This window comes from Oncorhynchus masou, chromosome 1 (genome assembly GCF_036934945.1).
Source record: "Oncorhynchus masou masou isolate Uvic2021 chromosome 1, UVic_Omas_1.1, whole genome shotgun sequence".
In the NCBI taxonomy this organism is placed as follows: Eukaryota; Metazoa; Chordata; class Actinopteri; order Salmoniformes; family Salmonidae; genus Oncorhynchus; species Oncorhynchus masou.
Window position 1 is genome coordinate 43,139,840 of NC_088212.1, and position 24,357 is coordinate 43,164,196.

Here is a 24,357-nt window from a genome sequence, read left to right on the forward strand (position 1 = left end):
CGCCTCCGTCCGCAAGGCACTACAAAGGGTAGTGCGTACAGCCCAGTACATCACTGGGGCCAAGCTTCCTGCCATCCAGGACCTCTATATCAGGTGGTGTCAGAGGAAGGCCCTAAAAATTGTCATCGACTGTTCTCTCTGCTACCACACGGCAAGCGGTACCGGAGCGCCAAGTCTAAGTCCAAAAGCCTTAACAGCTTCTACCCCAAGCCATAAGATTCCTGAACAGCTAATCAAAGGTCTACCCAGACCCCTCTCTTATACTGCTGCTACTCTCTGCTTATAATCTATGCATCGTCACTTTAACTCTACCTACATGTACATATTACCTCGACTAACCAGCACCCCCTGTATATAGCCTTGCTTGTTTTTTACTGCTGGTGTTTAATTATGTTACTTTTATTTATATATATATATATACACACTTTTTAAAATGTATTTTTATTAACTTCTTAAAGCATTGTTGGTTAAGGGCTTGTAAGTAAGCATTTCACTGTAATACCTGTTGTATTCGGTGCATGTGACAAATACAATTTGATTTGATACTGTACATTAGGCAAACGCATCATGCCCCCTTCAGTTTCATCCACAGCTTAGAGTCTACATATGCCGATAAGCCTGATGTGTAGGCTAGTTACTGTTTCTGTACTGTAAGTAAGACATTTGGGTTGTTTCTAATCAGATACAGTCACCATTTATTGTCCATAATATAAAGCCATTAACCCTAGATGAGAAAAATATGTTTTGTAATGAACATTGACATGTGAAGTTTATCAAAACATTACAGGACAACAAAGTATTTCAGCATTTTATTTAATATTTTGAAAATATATATTGGGCAGTAATATGGCATCATAACAATTGAAAATCAAATTATTGGCGTTGACAGGTAAGGTGTACAAATAACTGTCAACCCAACCAGGCCAATGTGTTCCTTTCAACCAGTTACCTTCTGATATCTAGCCTGGTCCCAAATCTGTTTGTGCTCTTGCCAACTCCATTGCTTATTGTCAAGCCAAACATGTTTTGCATGACAAGGAGTGACAAGAAGTTAGCATGATAGCACAAAAAGCAAAAACAGACTGGCTCTCGGGCTAAGGATATAGACATCCCAAACCTCTCCTCGAGTACCCCCAGCCACCCCAGTTATTTTATGTATTCCAGAACTAGCACTGCTGATTCAACAAATGAAGGGCTTGATGATTAGGTAATCAGCTATGCTAGTCAGCTATGCTAGTTCTGAAATACATCAAATAAGAAGTGGACTGGCTGGGGATACTCAAGGAGAAGTTTGGGAGGCAGTGTGATAGGATATCATATGCAAAATGAATAAAAATAACATGCATTTATGAAATAGGAGATGAATATGTCTAGAATCATGATGGCATGTAACTGGGAAAAAAAAGTCTCTCAAAAGCAGTGCAATAAAAAATTAGCGAGATAATCACCTCCTGATTTCTAATTCAAATCATCACATTCTTCATTCTCATTAGCCTGGATGCTTGACTCTTTCTGCATTCCACAATGCTACATCTGGTTTTACCCAGCCTCAGTCGCTATACACCAGAGTTGTATAGGATTTATTGCTGCTTGAGGTCATATGAATATACGTATGCGTTAACAGTATATCACTTTGGAGAAAAGCGTCTGCTGGATGACCGTATGAACAATTTTTGCCTTGTCTGGTAAGATAAAGTCGAAGAAACAGGCACCCAGGCTAAAGTTTATTCTCACAGAGACTGATTTAAAAATAAAACAAATCCTAACATCAATCCCAACTTTAGGATTTAAATAAAAAACATTTATCAGCGGTTAACATTTTGTCGATAAACATTCAAGACAGAAGTTGTACTGATTTAAAATTCACCACCTCATTCCTCATTCACAGTCACATAAATGTTTACTTTATTGACAAAAAAAAACTACAACAAAAGTTCAACTAGAGGAGCGAAGGCTTTTCGTCACAGAATCACACAGAGCTTGGAGGTGTGCCGTAAGCTGTGGTACGCCTTTAGCCGGTCCTTTTTACTCACGCTGGACCCGACCACATGTGTAACCACAGGCATGCTCTCCACCGCCCGCCTCTTGTGCGCACGGTGCAACAGAATCCTATAAACGCCCGTAACAGAACTCCTACAGTCCTTCCCCTGATTATTTAATATATGCTCCGGGGTGATCCCTAGTATCTCCAGCGCCTCCCTCACCTCCGCCTCATCCTCCTCCAACTCTGAAGGCGTGCTCTCGGCCAGATAGGACGGGTCCAGTTTAAAGGGCTCCATGGCCCGAGGGAAGTCTATAGGCAGCAGCCACTCACAGCCCATCATCTGCTCCACACTGCAGCGGTCTGAGGGCTGGGGCTGGAGGATGCCTCTGATCAGCCTCTGGCAGGGCTCCTGTACCCAGGAGGGCAGCACATAGGCCCCCTCTAGAATGCAGCGCTTCAATTTGGCCACCGTGTCCGCCCTGAAGGGCATGGTTCCTGTCACCATGAAGAACAGCATGACACCCAGGGCCCAGATGTCTACGAAGACGCCTAGGTAGTGTTCGTCCCTGAAGAGTTCAGGCGCGGCGTAGGGCGGGGAGCCGCAGAACGTGTTGAGGGTCTCATCGCGGCGGCTCACCGTGCTGAAGCCGAAGTCTCCCACCTTGACGCAGGTGCTGCAGGTGTAGAACACGTTCTCTGCCTTCAGGTCACGGTGGATGATGCTGTTGTCATGCTGTGGGGTGGGTCAAAGATTTATCTGGTTAACATACCGATATGTACCTTAAATACATCTCATACTCCTTAAATTACGTTCAATGTTGCACAACGGAAAAAAAAGAGACTGCATAATATTTATTTGGGTGGGCTCTGATGATTACACTGAAAAGTGTATGTAAGCAGGACTTCAGCCCTGGGCCATACCATGTGTTTGACAGCCGAGAGGATCTGAGAGAAGACGATCTTGCTGTCGATGTCCGACAATTTCCCCTCCATGCTAATCTTGGTGTAGAGCTCTCCTCCACCAGCATACTCCATCACCAGGTGTAACCGTGACAATGTCTCCACCACCTGTCACCCGGCAGGAAGGCAGAGAGAGGATGGTCAAGTTGTCTTCTGATGAACTCTGTTTAAGTGCATTGCACTGATGATCTTAGCTTCTGACCAGGCTTTGTGTTACTCATTCCTTATTAACAGTGTGTGTGTGTGTGTGTGTGTGTGTGTGTGTGTGTGTGTGTGTGTCCGACCTCGTAGAGACGTATGATGTTGGGGTGGTGTAGTCTCTCCATGCTGGAGATCTCTCTGGACAGTAGCCTCTGGGTCTTCTGGTCCAGCTTGGTCTTATCCAGGATCTTAATGGCCACCTTGTCTGAAGGAGAACAGACAGAGGGACATGTTCATGAAACATAGAAGTTAGTACCAAAAAGAAGAGGCTGAGATAAGGAGTAAGGCTATTTTAGCTTTTGGTGTTTTATTCTCTATTGAAAAGACTGTGCCATACTTTGTCGATGTCAACACACACTTCATTAGCATATCTGTATGCATAAGCAAGTTATGTGGCCGATGAAACGAGTGCATTCTACATTCTATTCCAAGCTAGGTGTCTTTCTCAAGTATGATGTCATAATAAGGACTGACATTTTTCATACTTTTCGGTTTCATTCTGTCACTATGATAATGGGATATTTATATTCAATATCAGTTGTGGAATGTGGTTCAATATTCCCGGGAAATGCCCAAGTCCTGACTTAACACTTGAGGGAAGAGGATGTGCTTTACAGCGATCTAACCAAAGCGATTCAAAACGCATAGCTAGCTTGCCTATCCAAAGGCGAGTATCTACAGATTTTTCTCGAAGTAGCTTGCTTGTTCTGCAGCATTGGCCATCAGTGTGTGCTTGGTGCTAGCTTCCTTTACTGCAGGAATCAGGAGAACCTACAGGAGTTGACTGAATATGAGCCAGTCAATGTTGTGGATGTAACTCCTGAGATGAGGCACGGGAGGAGCTGGATAATGTTGACTTTAACTTTGTGGAACAACTGACCATTGAAAACCTCAAGGAGAGCTATCTGATGTCTGGGGTTCAGCTCATTCCGTTGTCCCCCAGCCTTCTCCTTTACCTCCATGGCTATAATTGAATGAACAGGATTACATACAACACTCCGCATGGTGCCTGGCAACACAGAAAACAAATCGCAAACTTCCTAACTAAATGTAACACTGCTGGGCATCTCCACCCATTATCTGGGTGTGCACCAGAGCAAGCAGCTAAAGCCTATGACTGTCTCCGGGACCAAATCCCAGGACGTAGTTTTAAAAGAGCTGTAGAAGCCTAGACAAATCTGCTAACAGTTAGATATAGGCTTATTATATTGCTTTCTTTTATGCTATTGTATATTGTCAATTTTCTCTGAGGCAACTAACTCATTTGTTCGAGAGCTTGATTTTCATGGAAACCCATTTTCTTGATTATAGCCTATTCTAAAACAATCAAATATAAGTATTACTCATTTCAACAAGTACTTTCTTGAAAAGTCGTATTCGACTATTAATGAGACGACAGGACAGAGCAGAAATAACCAAACGGAAATTATGATCACACATACTGTGTAGGTTGTAGAGAACAAAAAGAACATGAAAACATCCAATTGAACCCATTTAGGAGAAGGGTGAAGCTGGTTCAGATTTGGCTTTGGGGAGAATAAGCTCCTCAGAGGAGGAAAGGGAGGACCAACCTCCTCAGTGAATTTAATACAATTAAAAATAGTGAAACAATAAAAAAGTTATCCTTTTCAGAATAATTCTATACTAAATATACTATATATACAAAAGTATGTGGACACGCCTTCAAATTAGTGGATTTAGATACTTCAGCCACACCCGTTGCTGCCTGGTGTATAAAATTGAGCACACCGCCATGCAATCTCCATAGACAAACATTGGCAGTAGAATGGCCTTACTGAAGTGGTCAGTGACTTTCAACGTGGCACCGTCATAGGATGCCACCTTTCCAACAAGTCAGTTTGTCAAATTTCTGCCCTACTTGAGCTGCCTCGGTCAACTGTAAGTGCTGCTAATGTGAAGTGGAAACGATTTTTATATTTATTTTTATTTCACCTTTATTTAACCAGGTAGACTAGTTGAGAACAAGTTCTCAATTACAACTGTGACCTGGCCAAGATAAAGCAAAGCAGTGCGACACAAACAACAACACAGAGTTACACAAGGAATTAACAAGCATACAGTCAATAACACAATAGAAAAAGTCTATATTACAGTGTGTACAACTGAGGTAGGATAAGGAAGGTAAGGCAATAAATAGTCCATAGTGGCAAAATAATTACAATATAGCAATTAAACACTGGAGTGATAGATGTGCAGAAGATGAGTGTGCAAGTAGAGATACTGGGGTGCAAAGGAGCAAAATAAATAACAATATGGAGATGAGGTAGTAGGATGGGCTATTTACATATGGGCTATGTACAGGTGCAGTGATCTGTGAGCTGCTCTGACAGCTGGTGCTTAAAGTTTGTGAGGGAAATAGGAGTGTCCAGCTTCAGTGATTTTTGCAGTTCGTTCCAGTCATTAGCAGCAGAGAACTGGAAGGAAAGGCGGCCAAATGAGGAATTGGCTATGGGGGTGACCAGTGAAATATACCTGCTGGAGCGCGTGCTACGAGTGGGTGCTGCTATGGTGACCAGTGAGCTGAGATAAGGCGGGGCTTTACCTAGCAAAGACTTATAGATGACCTGGACGAATATGAACTGAGGGCTAGCCAACGAGAGCATACAGGTTGCAGTGGTGGGTAGTATATGGGGCTTTGGTTACAAAATGGATGGCACTGTGACTGCATCCAATTTGCTTAGTAGAGTGTTGGAGGCTATTTTGTAAATTACATTGCCGAAGTCAAGGATCAGTAGGATAGTCAGTTTTAGGAGGGTATGCTTGGCAGCATGAGCGAAGGATGCTTTGTTGTGAAATAGGAAGCCAATTCTAGATTTAATTTTGGATTGGAGATGCTTAATGTGAGTCTGGAAGGAGAGTTTACAGTCTAACCAGACACCTAGGTATTAGTAGTTGTCCACATAAGTCAGAAGCCTCCAGAGTAGGGACGCTGGACGGGCGGGCAGGTGTGGCCAGCGATCGGTTGAAGAGCATGCATTTAGTTTTACTTGTATTTAAGAGCAGTTGGAGGCCACGGAAGGAGAGTTGTAAGGCATTGAGGCTCGTCTGGAGGTTATTTAAAACACAGTGTCCAAAGAGGGGCCAGAAGTATACAGAATGGTATCATCTGCGTAGAGGTAGATTAGAGAATCAACAGCAGCAAGAGCGACATCATTGACGTATACAGAGAAAAGAGTCGGCCTGAAGATTGAACCCTGTGGTACCACCATAGAGACTGCCAGAGGTCCGGACAACAGGCCCTCCAATTTGACACGCTGAACTCTGTCTGAGAAGTAGTTGGTGAAACAGGCGAGGCAGTCCTTTGAGAAACCAAGGCTGTTGAGTCTGCCGATAAGAATGTGGTGATTGACAGAGTCGAAAGCCTTGGACATGTCGATGAAGACAGCTGCACAGTATTGTCTTTTATCGACGGCGGTTATGATATCGTCTAGAACCTTGAGCATGGCTGAGGTGCACCCATGACCAGCTCGGAAACCAGATTGCATAGTGGAGAAGGTACGGTGGGATTCGAAATGGGCTGTTTGTGATCTGTTTGTTAACTTGGCTTTCGAAGACCTTAGAAAGGCAGGGTAGGATAGATATAGGTCTGTAGCAGTTTGGGTCTAGAGTGTCTCCCCCTTTGAAAAGGGGGATGACCGCGGCAGCTTTCCAAACTTTTGGGATCTCAGACGATACGAAAGAGAGGTTCAACAGGCTGGTAATAGGGGTTGCAACAATTGTGGTGGATCATTTTAGAAAGAGAGGGTCCAGATTGTCTAGCCCGGTTGATTTGTAGGGATTTTGCAGCTCTTTCAGAACATCAGCTATCTGGATTTGGGTGAAGGAGAAATGGGGAGGCTTGGGAAAGTTGCTGTGGGGGGTGCAGGGCTGTTGACCGGGGTAGGGATAGCAAGGTGGAAAGCATGGCCAGCCATAAAGAAATGCATTGAAATCATCAATTATCATGGATTTATCGGTGGTGACAGTGTTTCCTAGCCTCAGTGCAGTGGGCAGCTGAGAGGAGGTGCTCTTATTCTCCATGGACTTTACAGTGTCCCAGAACTTTTTGGAGTTTGTGCTACAGGATGCAAATTTTTGTTTGAAAAAGCTAGACTATGCTTTCCTAACTGCCTGTGTATATTGGTTCCTAACTTCCCCGAAAAGTTGCATATCGCGGGGGCTATTTGATGCTAATCCAGTACGCCACAGGATGTTTTTGTGTTGGTCAAGGGCAGTCAGGTCTGGAGTGAAACCAGATCTATATCTGTTCCTAGTTCTAAATATTTTGAATGGGGCATGCTTATTTAAGATGGTGAGGAAAGCACTTTTAAAGAATAACCAGGTATCCTCTACTGACAGAATGAGGTCAATATCCTTCCAGGATACCCGGGCCAGGTCGATTAGACCCATTATGGACTCCGGCAATGAGGCAGTGATCTCTGAGCTCCTGGTTGGCCGGGGTGTTAAGCATGTCCCAGCATGTCCCAGTTTAGGTCACCTAACAGCATGAGCTCTGAAGATAGATGGGGGCAATCAATTCACATATGGTGTCCAGGGCACAGCTGGGAGCAGAAGGTGGTCTATAGCAAGCGGAAACGGTGAGAGACTTGTTTCTGGAAAGGTGGATTTTTAAAAGTAGAAGCTCAAATTGTTTGGGCACAGACGTCAAGGAGCAACTACGGCTCAGCCGCGAAGTTGTAGGCCACACAAGCTCATAGAATGGGACCGCCGAGTGCTGAAGCACGTAGCGTGTACAAATTGTCTGTCCTCGGTAGCAACACTAACTTCAGCACAAGAGCTGTTCGTCGGGAGCTTCATGAAATGTGTTTCCATAGCCGAACAGCCGCACACAAGCCTAAGATCACCATGGGCAATACAGAGTGTCGGCTGGAGTGGCGTAAAGCTCGCCAACATTGGACTCTGGAGCAGTGGAAATGCGTTCTCTGGAGGGATTAATCACGCTTCACCATCTGGAATCTGGGTCTGGCGGATGCCAGGAGAACTCTACATACCCCAATGCATAGTGTCAACTGTAAAGATTGGTGGAGGAGAAATAATGGTCTGGGGATTTTTTCATGGTTCAGGCTAAGCCCCTTATTTCCAGTGAAGGGAAATCTTAATGCAAACAGCATAAAATAATATTCAAGACGATTCTGTGCTTACAAATTTGTGGCAACAGTTTGAGGAAGGCCCTTTCCTGTTTCAGCATGACAATGCCTCCATGCACAAAGCGAGGTAAATACAGAAATGGTTTGTCGAGATTGGTGTGGAAGAACTTGACTGGCCTGCACAGAGCCCTGACCTCAACTCCATTGAGTTGGTGGTCAGATGGAACGCCATCTGTGATCTCCCAACATACGCGCCCAACCTTACTAATGTGCTCTCTCTCTCGATTTTAATTAATTTGAGAGCTAGCTTTATTTCGATTTTCTTTTCTTCTTACTTTCACTTACCTGGCTAGCGAATGCAGCTAGCTAGTTTAGCCGACTCAAACACCTGGCTCAAACAGAGAGGGATGCTATGTTAGCTAGCTGGCTATGGCTATCCAACACTGGAACTCTTCCAAATCAAGGTAAGGTTTTGGTTGTATTATTTTATTGCCATCGGGGCTCGCCGGTGTAACTGTTTTATCTGCCGGCACTGTACTGCATGATTGTAGTTGGTTTATTAACATGTTAGTTCTAGTAGCTAGCTATGTTGACTATGACGTTAGCTAATATGGTGACAATGATGTAGGCTGTGTGTGTAGTGGGTAGCGATTATGGTGTGAAGGTTTGGCTTGGAAAGGTTTTGTCACCTGGTCACAGGCACAAGCGAAGAAAAAAGTTGAGAGGAGGAGCGCGAGTAAATGCAAGAAGAAATTACACAACGAGCAACCATACTATTTGTATGTGGCTTCTATGAAAGTGAACTGTGTTTGCGGTGATCAAATCTGTTGATTAACTTTTCTTAAACAGAAGCAAACAGAACAAAACGGGGATAACATACCTGCCATTTGTCCAACAGAAACTCTTGTTTGCAACTGCTGGACTGATAATTACACCCTAGGTCAGCTAGATACACGCAAGAGTGTCCAAGGCTGTATTGAATGTGTCACTGTCTGTCTTTGATTACTCTAATTGGTCTCTTGACCTGTGCACCTAGGTTGTGAACTTTCATTCATAGGCTAGGATGTATCAACCTCATGATGGGTTCAAGGAAAATTTGAATATCATGTAGTAGCCTAAACCTATCAATGTTACATTGAGCCGGGTGAATGGATTATGAATGACAGTCATCCAATATGCTGTAATAGAAATAAGGCCATGCTCATCTTAAACAGCTCTGACCACCCTGACCTCACCTGCAGCACCCATACTTGATATCAATAGCATGAACTAATTAATAATATAAAGGAATAAACAAAGATCTTGGCTAATACGGTATGGAAAGGTCCCTAAGCGGTGTGATGGTGCTGAGATATCTAATTGTGCTTTGACATGCATAATTAATTAAGACTGGTATTAGTCTCTCTTTCTGCTCTGCCACAGCTTTCAGTGACAGCCTTTAAAAAAAGCCCCGGAGCTCATTTTGCTTTGTCGGACTAAGCAAGCAATACCACACACACTCTCACACTCTCACGCTCTCACCACAGTCTTTGATGAAGCATGCAGCAATTCCAGCCGTCGCTAGGGAAACACGAGATCTCTAATCAATCCATCTTTTCAAGGGCAGCAGACAAGCTGTCTCGCTGTGGCTGATTCCGACCACAGGCCCAAACCACTGGCTCATTAGCAAACAGCTATCTAAGGATACGTATTATTAGCTCATTGATGAAAACAGCTAGTCAGTCATCACTGTGGTTTGAGACTTTGCTGGAGCAGAGCAGCTGGGATTTTCCGAGAACTATTCAACTCAAGTCAGCATATTTAGTGAAGATTGGCCAGGCCTAAATATATCTTCTCACTTTTACTGGTCAATGAATTGAATAATTTAAAAGATTCAAAGGTTTGGTGAGCATCTACAGTACTGTCTGTTATGTTAAACATCAGCTAATGTGTTTGCTGCTTGGCAGGGGTCTTCCTTACCGTTGGTGAGGGCGTGGATCCCCAGTTTGACATGGGAGAAGTTTCCACAGCCGATCTCCCCGCGGACCTTGTAGAAGCCGATACGTCGGCCCACTGTGAGCTCACGGACCACCCTGTCAGTAGGGTTACCAGAGGGGTTGCCAAATAATCATCATTAACAAAGGATCCAGACAAACAACACATGATAATGAATTTTCTTTCTTGTTGTGTTCTAAGAGAGCGTTGGGCGTCCTGGTTCTACCTGTCGTCCTGGCACATGTCGAGGTTGAGCCTCTCCAGGGGGGTGAGTTGGCGGGCAGGAACCCCCTCATCATCCGTAGCGATGTCTGAGCTGTCCTGACGGCTCCAGCGGGCATATCTCCTGTCCTGACCGCCTGTACTCCCAGCCCCAGATCCCCTGGAGCTCCCCACCGTAGCCACAGCAGGGCCTACCCCAGAGGGGCACACGGCCGTCATCCTACCCAGGATGCCTAGGATGGGGGTAGCTCATGGCTGGAGGGGGTTCTGATGCAAGGCACCACCTGTGGGAGAACACACAGAACAGAACGTTATCATGTGGGAAATACCCAGAGCCCTGTTCAATCCAGTCTATAAAACCCCTTTTCTGGGCTGCAAAAACACAGAATTCTTTTATTTTATTCATGATCTCACCAAAACCAAACTAAAAGCGAAGAGCAAAGTGTGAATCTCACCTTTATACATAGGGTCCATGTAGAGAACTTTTCTGTTGACCGAATGGCCAGACGACCTCAGATCTAAGCCAGCGAGACAAAACAGAGGCTACTACTCTATTCCTCAAGTGCGTCTCTCCAGACCTTCGATGGACTGCAGTTTGAACACTCCCTTAACCAAGTCGGTTGATGACAGTTTCTGACCCATAGCTCAAGGAAGTTAACCCCAGACCGTTTGTAAGCCCAACTTGTTGCTCTAGATCATTCTTTGAAACAGAGGATGGCTTAGAGTGAACAACAGTTCACCTCAGTCTGCTGGCTCTCTCATTAGTGCAGCTGCGTTTTAATTGGCTCTTTGATTCCCTGAGATATAAATAGCCTACAGGTGGTGGAGGAGGGGGAGAGAGGAAAGGAATATGGCTGAACGTTAAGGTGCTGCCATGGGGTACTTCCTTAAACACCCCACAAAGTTGTCCATCTCTTGGGGCGGCAGGTAGCCTAGTGGTCAATAACCGAAAGGTTGTTGAATTGAATCCCTCAGCTGACAAGGTAAAAATCTGTTGTTCTGCCCCTGAACAAGGCAGTTAACCCACTGTTCCCTGGTAGGCTGTCATTGTAAATAAGAATTTGTTGTTAATTAACTGACTTGCCTAGCTAAATAAAGATAGAAAATGTAAATTGGAACAATGAACTCAGTTGAAACATTAACTCTTCTCCCATTCTCTCGTCTCTTCTCTCCAAAACACTGGTGCAGGGATTAATGAAGACAGTTGCTACATCTTTTAATCCCGGCTTTATTCATTGTGTGTGTGAGCATGTGTGTGTGTGTGTGTGAGGGTAGTATACAGAATGTGTGTCCATACTTGTGGACAAGTGTTAATGTATGGCTGCTTACCTGTGTGAACACTCAAACACACTCACAAACTGATTAGAACATATTTTGTTTTCAGGAGATGATTAGGTGACAACTGTGTGTGTGTGTGTGTGTGTGTTTGTGTGCAGGCGAATTTGTGCACGTGTGTCTGTGCTAGTTCATTCACACGTGTGCATCTGTACGTGTGTGTGATTAGGTGATAACTCCTTGTTCTGGAAGCTCTAACAATGTCCCTGGAGTAGAGGCGGAGGTAGCTTTACACTCATTAATGTGTTTATTATGGATGGTAAAGGGAAACAAGGTTTTCTAACCTAGCACGGACTCACTTAGCACCACTGTCATGTGTCATGTCCAAGGGTCTAACCTATGCTCATAGGGCCAGTTTCCCGGACACAGATTAGCCTTCCCAATTAAGAACTTTTAATTGAGATTCTCCATTGATAATGCTTTTTTTTAGTCCAAGACTAGGCCTAATCTGTGTCAGGGAAATGCCAAACAGATTATAGGGCCCACTTTGTGATTATTAAGAATGAATCACAAACACACTCTTCAGCTGATGTATCAGAGGGATGAACTAACAGACAGAGAGAGAGAGAGCGAGAGGAGTAAAGAGGGTTTGAATCTTTGAAGGTGAGCACACTTGAGTTCATCAGTCTGAGAACCCACCCGCACTGTAATAACCTGTAATGCAGCATGATCCTCTCCATCATGGCAAAGGGTTAGGTCCTTTATCCTCAGCCCAAACACCAGACACACTACTGTTCTCACACAACCACACTGCTCTCTAATCCTACACCGATGTATCTCAGACATGACCCGGCCAATAGCCATACACCATCAGACAGACAAACGTCAACAGAGGAGGGACACCTGTGTATGCAGGTTTTCAGTCCAATTCTAGGCATTTGCTATCTACATTTGCTTTTCCAGAATATACAACTATAGTACATTTCTACAAATACCGATTGATCGATTCCGCAGCAAGTACCAATCTAAATGTACATAATCATGATCTTGTATAAACACCTCATTAAGACACATACATGATATCTCAAAACAGAATATCCCTCGTCTTGCCAGGAGCTCCCCTATTCAATGTCTATTAAGGGGAAGCAGTGGAGGTGGAGCATAGCAAATCAAAGAGATTCCCCTTTGTGACCTCTCCCATCTGTCCAGCCTTCAAACACCTTTCTGCCTTTCTGTGTCTCTCCAGCATGAATATCTAACGATTGATCTGAGGCCGACTAAAAAGGACTCACCAAGAGAGAAGAGGGCTCCGCTTTTACAGCACAAAGCGAACACTGCTCCGCAAAGTATAATTATGCTATAACAAGCACTGCACCTGCTATAACATCTGCTAAACTGAGCAATAAACTTTGATTTGATATTAGCCATTTATGTGAGCGTGCAGACACACACACACACGAAAGGTGTTGTTTATGAATTGTAATTGGCAGCTGATACACCTGAGTGTATAGAGTACCTAAAAGGTGACCTCAGTAAATCGATGGGCTCCCGAGTGGCACAGTGGTCTAAGGCACTGCAACTCAGCGCAAGAGGCGTCACTACAGTCCCTGGTTCAAATTCAGGCTGTATCACATCCGGCGGTGATTGGGTGTCCCATAGGGTGGCGCACAATTGGCCCAGTGCTGTCCAGGTTTGGCCGGGGTAAGCCGTCATTGTAAATAAGAATAATTTGTTCTTAACTGACTTGCCTAGTTAAAGGTTAAATAAAATGGGAAATGTTTGTGTTTAGGGTCAGGTTGACAACTCCACTTGGTTGCTTGGCAATGGACAGTGAGCATATTTGTGTGCATCTCTATTCTGGATTAGGTATTAACTGGTGAATGTGAAGAGAGAGAGCAGAGCACTGTTCACAATTACACATTGCTTCATTGAGTTTAAATCACACACACCACAGGAGGTTGGTGGCACCTTAATTGGGGAGGATGGGCTTGTGGTTATGGCTGGAGCGGAACAGGTGGAATGGTATCAAACACATCAAACACATGGTTAGATGCCATTCCATTTGCTCCGTTCCAGCCATTATTATGAGCCGTCCTCCCCTCAGCAGCCTACACTGACACACACATACATACACACTAGCTAAATGACGCGACCTTTCTGTATGGTGTAGGCAATATCAAATTAGAACTACATGGTAAAAATACTTATTCACAAGCCTGTAAAAGAGATTCAACTCACCAGTCAAATAGCAGCAGACAGGGGCTAAGGATCCATTAGGATGGTTGGTGGTGGAGGGCTGGTCCAAACTCTGGTGATCCTCTTAGTTTACTCTGCAATAACAATAGCGAAAACTATAATGTAAGAATCCATCCACACTACGTAACGCAGGTCTGAAGTGCACTCCACTCTCCCTACATGTAGGCTACCAGTTGTATGAGAGGATGTATTTTCCTTGAGAGAAGCACTGGTACTGCAGCTCACAACACCAGGTAGCTTCGGGGAAATGCTTTCTATGAAAGGGATCCTCCTCTTCCTTTGACTAAAACTCTCTCTCACTCCCACTGTCTTTTTCTCTCTCTCTCTCTCTGAATTCTCTCACTTAGTCTTGGTCTGCTTGTGTGTGTGTCTGTAATTTTCTCTCTTTTACACACACACACACACACACACACACACACACACACACACACACACACACACACACACACGGAGGGAGGGAGGGCTCTGGCCACACAAAGCTCCCCTGTGTGATAATTGAGATGTGCGGTTGTGGAGAATAAAGAGCTGAGCGGTGAAAGGACAGGGACAATAGCGGCTGTGGGCCTTAGTAACAGAGAGACAGGCCTCTCTAGAATCTGTGGGACAAACATTTCACATTTCCAAAAAGGACTGACCCAAATCTCCCCACTGCTAAAACCCCTCTTGTGCACACACGCACACCAGAAATTGTCTCTGGCACTTTCCACACACTGGCCTATTACATTATTTGAGATAATAATTTTGCAAGAGAAAAACAAGTGAGACAGGCACTCTGGGCTAAAAATGGACCAGCCCATCTGGCATTTGCCCGAAACACCAGATCACCAGTCCGCCCCTGCGCACACACACACACAAACACACAATGTTCCCTTGCTCTGAGTCATGGAGCCCCAGCCAAAGAAACATAATCTGGGCATTTCTACAGGCCTGGTTAGGTACATGAGTGGGTCTGCTTTAAAAGCACACATGGGATGTGATCAGTGCTGTTTTTACAGCTTGGCAAAAAAAAGATTACAAAAAGAAAACCAGCCCTGTCGTGGACCAGGATGTCTTGCTCCCAGACAGACTAAAAAACTTCTTTGCTCTCTTTGAGGACAATACAGTGCCACTGACATGGCCCGCTACCAGAACCTGCGGATTCTCCTTCACTGCAGCCGAAGTGAGTAAAACATTTAAACGTGTTAACCCTCGCAAGGCTGCAGGCCCAGACGGCATCCCAAGCTACGCCCTCAGAGCATGCGCAGACCAGCTGGCTGGTGTGTTCACGGACATATTCAATCAATCCTTATCCATGTCTGCTGTTCCCACATGCTTCAAGAGGGCCACCATTGTTCCTGTTCCCAAGAAAGCTAAGGTAACCGAGCTAAATGACTACCGCCCCGTAGCACTCACTTCTGTCATCATGAAGTGCTTTGAGAGACTAGTCAAGGATCATATCACCTCCACCCTAACTGACACCCACTCTAATTTGCTTACCGCCCCAATCGGTCCACAGACGACGCAATCGCAACCACACTGCCCTAACCCATCCGGACAAGAGAAATACCTATGTGAGAATACTGTTCATCGACTACAGCTCAGAATTTAACACCATAGTACCCTCCAAACTCGTCATCAAGCTCAAGACCCTGGGTCTCGACCCCGCCCTGTGCAACTGGGTCCTGGACTTCCTGACGGGCCGCCCCCAGGTGGTAAGGGTAGGTAAACAACATCTCCACCCCGCTGATCCTCAACACTGTGGCCCCACAAGGGTGCGTTCTGAGCCCTCTCCTGTACTCCCTGTTCACCCACGACTGCGTGGCCATGCACGCATCCAACTCAATCATCAAGTTTTCAGACGACACTACAGTGGTAGGCTTGATTACCAACAACAACAAGACGGCCTACAGGGAGGAGGTGAGGATCCTCGGAGTGTGGTGTCAGGAAAATAACCTCACACTCAACGTCAACAAAACAAAGGAGATGATCGTGGACTTCAGGAAACAGCAGGGAGAGCACCCCCCCAAAAACATAGACGGGACAGTAGTGGAGAGGGTAGTAAGTTAAGTTCCTTGGGTTATACATCACGGACAAACTGAATTGGTCCACCCACACAGACAGCGTTGTGAAGAAGGCGCAGCAGCGAAATTTGGCTTGTCACCAAAACACTCAAACTTTTACAGATGCACAATCGAGAGCATCCTGGCGGGCTCTATCACCGCCTGGTACGGCAACTGCTCCGCCCATAACCCTAAGGCTCTCCAGAGGGTAGTGAGGTCTGCACAACGCATCAATGGGGGCAAACTACCTGCCCTCCAGGACACCTACACCACCCGATATCACAGGAAGGCCATAAAGATCATCAAGGACAACAACCACCCAAGCCACTGCTCTTTCACCCCGATATCATCCAGAAGGTGAGGTCAGTATAGGTGCATCAAAGCAGGGACCGAAAGAATGAAAAACAGCTTATCTCAAGGGAATCAGATTGTTAAACAGCCACCACTAACATTGAGTGGCTGCTGCCAACATACTGACTCAACTCCAGCCACTTTAATAATGGAAAAATGGATGTAAAAAATGTATCACGAGCCACTTTAAACAATGCCAATTAATATAATGTTTACATACCCTACATTACTCATCTCATACAGTGGGGCAAAAAAGTATTTAGTCAGCCACCAATTGTGCAAGTTCTCCCACTTAAAAATATGAGAGGCCTGCAATTTTCATCATAGGTACACTTATAGGTACACAACTATGACAGACAAAATGAGGAAAAAAATCCAGAAAATCACATTGTAGGATTTTTAATTAATTTATATGCAAATTATGGTGGAAAACAAGTATTTAGTCACCTACAAACAAGCAAGATTTCTGGCTCTCACAGACCTGCAACTTGTTTAAGAGGCTCCTCTGTCCTCCACTCGTTACCTGTATTAATGGCAACTGTTTGAACTTGTTATCAGTACAAAAAGAAACCTGTCCACAACCTCGAACAGTCACACTCCAAACTCCACTATGCCAAGACCAAAGAGCTGTCAAAGGACACCAGAAACAAAATTGTAGACCTGCACCAGGCTGGGAAGACTGGTGAATCTGAAATAGGTAAGCAGCTTGGTTTGAAGAAATCAACTGTGGGAGCAATTATTAGGAAATGGAAGACATACAAGACCACTGATAATCTTCCTTGATCTGGGGCTCCACGCAAGATCTCACCCTGTGTGGTCAAAATGATCACAAGAACGGTGAGCAAAACTCCCAGAAGCACACGGGGGGGACCGAGTGAATGACCTGCAGAGAGCTGGGACCAAAGTAACAAAGCCTACCATCAGCAAGGGCATTGAAGATGAAACGTGGTTGGGTCTTTCAGCATGACAATGATCCCAAACACACCGCCCGGGCAACGAAGGAGTGGCTTCGTAAGAAGCATTTCAAGGTCCTGGAGTGGCCTAGCCAGTCTCCAGATCTCAACCCCATAGAAAATCTTTGGAGGGAGTTGAAAGTCCGTGTTGCCCAGCAACAGCCCCAAAACATCACTGCTCTAGAGGAGATCTGCATGGAGGAATGGGCCAAAATACCAGCAACAGTGTGTGAAAACCTTGTGAAGACTTACAGAAAACGTTTGACCTCTGTCATTGCCAACAAAGGGTATATACAAAGTATTGAGATAAACTTTTGTTATTGACCCTTATTTTCCACCATAGTTTGCAAATAAATTCATTACAAATCCTACAATGTGATTTTCTGGATTTTTTTTCTCATTGTGTCTGTTGAAGTGTACCTATGATGAAAATTACAGGCCTCTCATCTTTTTAAGTGGGAGAACTTGCACAATTGGTGGCTGACTAAATACTTTTTTGCCCCACTGTATGTATATACTGTACTCGATACCATCTACTGCATCTTGCCTATGCCGTTCTGTAGCATCACTCATTCAGATATTTTTATGTACATATTCTTCATCCCTTTACACTTGTGTGTATAAGGTAGTTGTTGTGAACTTGTTAGGTTAGATTACTCGTTGGTTATTACTGCATTGTCGGAACTAGAAGCACAAGCATTTCACTACACTCGCATTAACATCTGCTAACCATGTGTATGTGACAAATAAAATTTGATTTGAGAGTACAGTCGCCCCCTGGTCGGTGTGATGCCTGGGAGAAGGTCGATCCGGCAGTCATAGGATCGGTGAGGAGGAAGTGAAGTTGCCCGGGCTTTACTGGAAACCTCTGGAGGTCCTGGCACGTGCGGGAATTGCGGAGAGGTCCGGAGCAACTTCCGAGCCCACCGGAAGATGTCCCTGGGCAGGCTGCGCTGACTTCAGGCAATGGGAGTGGTAAAAACAGGCTCCGAGCCATGATGGCACCAACAGTACAATCAATAATGGGATAGTGTCACTGGAGCCAAGAGAATCCCAAAACCACGGCACCTGAGGAAACTTATTGTGGGTGACCCGGCCTATAGAGCGTCCGTCCAGTGCTCTAACGTCCATGGGAATGGAGAGGGGCTGAGAGGGGAAGCCCAGCTTGGACACCAGGGTAGCGTCCATAAAACTCTTATTGGAGAGTCAATGAGTACCCTGAGAGATTACGACAGGTTCCCCCACAGCAGGATGGCGTGGAAAGCGGTGCGAGTAAGAGGAGAGGAAAAGTTTTCCATATTGCCCACCAGAGTACTCACCCCTACTGGTGAGCCTGGTCTTTTAGTGGACAGGAGGACACGAAATGACCAGTAGTCCCTCAATATAGGCAACTCTTCGTGTGAAGCCTGTGTAGACGTTCAGCTAGGGACAGCCTTGCTCTGCCTAGTTGCATCCGCTGAGGAAGAGGTGATTCAGCAGACTTCGGAGACTCTCGGGGGAACTCAAGAGTCCTCTCGGCAACGTAGACGTCAGGGACTTCTGGGATGCCTCGGAGGCGAGGTGGAATCCTTGGGTGGGTAAGTGGAATCGGATCCCCTCTCCTTTCTGCGTTCCTGTAGCCATCCATTGATCCGGATGGTAAAGATCCGTCGGTAGTTCACGGGCTGCTAGTTTGTCCTTAACCTCCACCGATACTCCGTGCAGGAACGTGTCCAACAGCGATTCCGGGTTCCAGGCACTCTCAGTTGCCAACGTGTGGAAATCCACTGCATAGGTTGCCACACTGCGGGAGTCTTGATGAATCTGGAGTAACTTCCGGGTAGTCGCTCTCCTGGACCATGGAGAATCGAAAACCTTCTTCACCTCTGCCACAAACTCCAACAGTCAGCATACGGCTGACTGTTGTTCCCACACGGCCGTAGCCCAGGCGAGAACCCTCCAAGACATCGGCGTGATGAGATACGCTATCTTCGAGCAGTCTTCGAGCAGTCTGAGGGGAAAGAGGAGGGCTGCAGCTCGATGATGAGAGAACACAAATTCCCAACTCTCCAGCAAACGGTTCCAGGGGTGGTAAGCGGAGCTCTCGGGAATCCAGGGTGGCCGGTGAGGCCACGCTGCTAACAACTGGGTCACTGAGGGGCTGGAAGGTTAGCGTCGCGGTAGGCTGTCTGACAGACAACCCGCGGATTTGCTCCAGCAAACAATGCAAATAGTTTGGGTAGCCATTTGATTACCTTTTTATAAGTCTTATAGCTTGAGGGAAAAACTGTTGAGAAGCCTTTTGGTCCTAGACTTGGTGCTCCAGTACCGCTTGCCATGCAGTGGTAGAGAGAACAGTTTATGACTGGGGTGGCTGAGGTCGTGCCTTCCAATAGTGGCTCCTTGGGAGTAGACGGCGTTGGAAAGCTGGTCCTAGTCTGCTGGGTCCATCAAGGCCTGTTCGTACTGTCAAGGCTCAGGAAAAGACCCAGATGCAGATTGTTACTAATAAACTAAAGTTTATTACAAAAACAGGGGGGCAGGCAAACAACAGGTCAAGGGCACGCAGAGGTCAGTAGTCCAGAGCAGAGTCTGAAAGGTACAGAACGGCAGGCAGGTTCAGGGTCAGGGCAGGCAGAGGTCAGTGATTCAGGGTGGTATGACAAGGTACAGAACGACAGGCAGGCTCAGGGTAGGCAGAATGGTCAAAAAATGGGAAAGCTAAAAAAAACAGGAACTAGAGACAGAAAGGAGCATGGGAAAAAACGCTGGTAGGCTTGACGAAGCAAAACGAACTGGCAACAGACAAACAGAGAACACAGGTATAAATACACTGGGGATAATGAGGAAGATGGGCGACACCTGGAGGGGGGTGGAGAAATGCACAAAGACAGTTGAACCAGATCAGGGTGTGACAACACTGGTACTACCAGGCTTGAAGTTAGTCTCAGAAAGTGTCCATCACACAATAAGGTAAATGCCAGACTGTAAAATTAAGCATTACTGACAAATGAACATGGAGATATAATGCATTCGGAAAGTATTCGGACCCCTTGACTTTTTCCACATTTTCTAACACTACAGCCTTATTCTGAAATTGATTAAATTGATTTTTCCCCTCATCTATCTATACACAATACTCCATAATGACAAAGCAAAAACAGGTTTTTAGAAAGTTTTGGTCATTTATTCAAATAAAAAACTGAAATATCAAATTTACATAAGTATTCTGAACCTTTACTCAGTACTTTGTTGAATCACCTTTGGTAGCGATTACAGCCTTGAGTCTTCTTGGGTATGACGCTACAATCTTGGCACACCTGTATTTGGGGAGTTTCTCCCATTCTTCTATGCAGATCCTCTCAAGCCCTGTCAGGATGGATGGAGAGCGTTGCTGCACAGCTATTTTCAGGTCTCTCCAGAGATGTTCGATTGGGTTCAAGTCCAGGCTCTGGCTGTGCCACTCAAGGACATTCAGAGACTTGTCCCAAAGCCACTCCTGCATTGTCTTGGCTGTGTGCAAAGGGTTGTCGTCCTGTTGGAGGGGTACCTTCACCCCCAGTCTGAGGTCCTGAGCGCTCTGGAGCAAGTTTTCATCAAGGATCTCTCTGTACGTTGCTCTGTTCATCTCTTCCTCGATCCTGATTAGTCTCTCAGTCCCTGCCTCTGAAAAACATCTCCACAGCATGATGCTGCCACCACCACACTTCACCATAGGGATGGTGCCAGGTTTCCTCCAGAAATTACACTTGGCATTCAGGCCAAAGAGTTCAATTTTGGTTTCATCAGACCAGAGAATCTTGTTTCTCATGGTCTGGGAGTCCTTTATGTGCCTTTTAGCAAACTGCAAGCGGGCTGTCATGTGCCTGTTACTGAGGAGTGGCTTCGTTCTGGCCACTCTACCATAAAGGCCTGATTGGTTGTCCTTCTGGAAGGTACTCCCATCTCCACAGAGGAACTCTGGAGCTCTGTTAGAGTGACCATCAGGTTCTTGGTTCCCTCCTTGACCAAGGCCCTTCTCACCCGATTGCTCAGTTTGGTTGGGCGGCAGCTCTAGGAAGTGTCTTGGTGGTTACAAACATATTTCATTTAAGAATGATGGCCACTGTGTTGTTGGGGACCTTCAATGCTGCAGGCAGTTTTTGGTACCCTTCCAGTTCTGTGCCTCGACACAATCCTGTCTCGGCGCTCGAAATCAAATCAAAGTCTATTTGTCACGTGCGCCGAATACAACAGGTGTCGACCTTACAGTGATATGCTTACTTGCAGGCTCTAACAATAATGCAAAAAAGGTATTAGGTGAACAATAGGTAAGTAAAGAAATAAAACAACAGTAAAAAGACAGGCTATATACAGTAGCGAGGTTATAAAAGTAGCGAGGCTACATACAGACACCGGTTAGTCAGACTGATTGAGGTAGTATGTACATGTAGATATGGTTAAAGTGACTATGCTTATATGATGAACAGAGAGTAGCAGTAGCGTAAAAGAGGGGTTGGTGGGCGGCGGGACACAATGCAGATAGCCCAGTTAGCCACTGGTTGGTCGGCCCAATTGAGGTAGTCTCCAGACAATTCTTTCGACCTCATGACTTGGTTATTGCTCTGACATGCACTGTCAACTGTAGGACCTTATATAGACTGGTGTGTGCCTTTCCAACTCATGCTCAATTAATTGAATTTACCACAGGTGGAATCAACTTTAGGAAAGGGTCTCATAGCAAAGGGTCTGAATACCAAATGTAAATAAGGTATCTTTTTTAGTTTTTATAAGTTAGAAAACATTTCTAAAAACCTGTTTCCGCTTTGTCATTAAGGGGTATTGTGTGTAGATTGATGTGATAAAAATATATAAATTTTAGAATAAGTCTGTAACTTAACAAAAGTGGAAAAAGTAAAGGGAGTGTGAATACTTTCCAAATGCACTGTATAGCCTTGGCCTAGTAATCACTCATGGGCCTCCCCACCCTAAGAATGACATTCTGTGAACACTAGGTAAAGAACAGATGATTCAAACAAGAAACCCAGCAGACTTGATTAGACCAATCATATAAAACGCCTTCAGAAGGGAGAGGAGTTTGATTACGTAGATAGCATCAGCAATTTGTCGGTGTAGGCAGAACAACAATCAGGAGAACGAGAGAGAGAGTGAGGTGCATCTGATCAGAATAACTCAACTTCAATCAGTGAACACATTGAGTGACCACCGCTCACCAAGATCAAGTAGAGCTGGAAACAGATCAAAGAGAATCTTCCTTTGAGACTAGTTCTAAATAGATCTATCTTATATAGTACAAGGTATGTGCTTTGTGCCCTGTTTGTGACGGGAGATAAGGGAAGCTGTATGAGGAGTGACTTCCAGGTCACACACACACATCCCCAGCGGTCTGATGAAGTTACCATGACACTGTACAGAGGGACAGAGGTGTTTTCACACTGCTGTAAGCACTCGGGGGAACAAATGCACACCAACTAAAATGATGGCTTGGACGAGGTATCACCAGTGACTCATTGATTGTACCAACTCACTGGGCAAGTGCTATCCTATCCATGCCACATCAACAGAAACACATAAGGTGTTAGGTAGAGAACAGTCCCAGGTCAGTGAGAACAGAGTGAATTATATGATATTCTACATTATATTTAGCCTACACCTGTTCTATTCAACTCTATGGTCTCTACATCCTAATGAATCTCTTTGGGACATATCATTCATTTGTGAGCAATTGGCAATGATCTACAAAATAGAAAAGAGAAAAAGTTGTGAGGTGCCTTGACCAGTGACAAGAGCCATTTCCGCTGCATTGTATCTCAATAATCTATTCACTTTCTTGTATTCTCTAATCTGAACACTTTAAAGCAGCGTTTATCTTATAAAATACGATTAATGTGTAATGTGCTCCGTGTGATGTAGCATCAAATGCAAAGGAAACAGACAGTCTGTCGAACAGCCACACAACAGTAGCCTCCCCACATTTGAGTGTTGATAGAATTGTAATGGAAGTGGTCAGAATAATATGTTTAGCCCTCAGACCTAATCACTAAGCATTAGCTCAATGGGATAAGGCATTCGTGAATTTCTCAGACAACCCAGGTTTGATAGCAGGTTAGTTTTGAATTCTGGTTCACATTACAGGGAGCATGGTATAAAGACCTCACAACTAATTTACCCTATCCATCCTACGAAACTAGGCAGCTTTGACTCAGGTATTCCATGCATCATTCTTGACACATCACACACACACACAGAGAGACAGAGAGAGAGAGATACACAGACACACCTGTGTGTGGTCTCCCTCCACAATGGTGCTTCAGTCTCTAAACATCTAAACTTTAATGCTCAGTTAATCCCCTTTATCTATAGCAGTGTATCTCAAGGCAATGCTATTACATGACTTCCGACTATAGTAGCCTATAACCAACCTCTGCCCATTTAATCTGTCCACGAGAGAGTACTGCCCACTATGCTACCCCTAGACGCTGCTCATATGATCGATCTGTTGAATTAATGATAGGCCAACACTGTTCTTATAAGTTTCAGTGATGTTCACAACATGTCATGTACCTGGTCTGTTTCAACCACAGCCACAAGGTAGCCTAAACGTGACAATAAAACGACATCGAGAACAGCAAGAACAGAACAGAACATATTGACACAGGGTAGGCTACAATAACATTCAGGACGCCAGAAGCGGCGTCACCTACACATAAACATCATGAGAACGCAGCCATCCAGCAGAATATTGCTATTCATTTTACTTGGCCAGCCTGTCAGCTATGCACAACACATGAAACACCCATGTCGCCTTACCTTTCTGTATTACACGCAGACGCCGATTCAGAAGGCAAAATTACCGACAGAATTTATTCGGAGGACAACTATTTTACCCTGTAGTATTGTCACTGATGGCAACTGCCACTTTGCTTCGCAACCAGCCAGCTTGCGACAGAGGGAATCCCTTTGAGTGACAGTTTCTTTGGCGAATTAGGTACGGCAGGGTGTGTTATCTGCCTCTCTTTAGCCAATGCATAAACGCGTTTGATGGACTTGGCTGG

At 45.1% G+C, this 24,357-nt stretch overlaps 1 protein-coding gene across 3 annotated transcripts; it reads right to left on the reverse strand.

The window, feature by feature from the left end:
- Nucleotides 1-796: 796 nt before the first annotated feature.
- Nucleotides 797-24,198, reverse strand: nim1ka (NIM1 serine/threonine protein kinase a). 3 transcript variants are annotated; one of them, XM_064986109.1, is made up of 7 exons: nt 24,113-24,198; nt 13,963-14,054; nt 10,454-10,733; nt 10,213-10,325; nt 3,229-3,350; nt 2,906-3,052; nt 797-2,717 (listed from the first exon to the last, which is right to left on the reverse strand). In XM_064986109.1, the coding sequence occupies exons 3-7, from the start codon at nt 10,666-10,668 to the stop codon at nt 1,962-1,964; spliced, it is 1,353 nt and encodes a 450-aa protein (XP_064842181.1). In that variant the 5' UTR covers nt 10,669-10,733; nt 13,963-14,054; nt 24,113-24,198; the 3' UTR covers nt 797-1,961. The 3 variants fall into 3 exon arrangements, with proteins under 3 accessions (XP_064842181.1, XP_064842262.1, XP_064842348.1); XM_064986190.1 differs by lacking the exon at nt 24,113-24,198 and having other exon boundaries at nt 13,963-14,207; XM_064986276.1 differs by lacking the exons at nt 13,963-14,054; nt 24,113-24,198 and adding an exon at nt 10,905-11,073.
- Between the last annotated feature and the right edge of the window lie 159 nt (nt 24,199-24,357).

Coding starts and splice junctions, on each gene's coding strand:
- nim1ka (XM_064986109.1), bottom strand. CDS start 10,668: ATGACGGCCGTGTGCCCCTCTGGGGTAGGCCCTGCTGTGGCTACGGTG. Junction 3,351..10,212: donor GATCCACGCCCTCACCAACG/GTAAGGAAGACC, acceptor GTTCTCCTTCAG/ACAAGGTGGCCATTAAGATC. Junction 2,718..2,905: donor TCTCGGCTGTCAAACACATG/GTATGGCCCAGG, acceptor CCCACCCCACAG/CATGACAACAGCATCATCCA.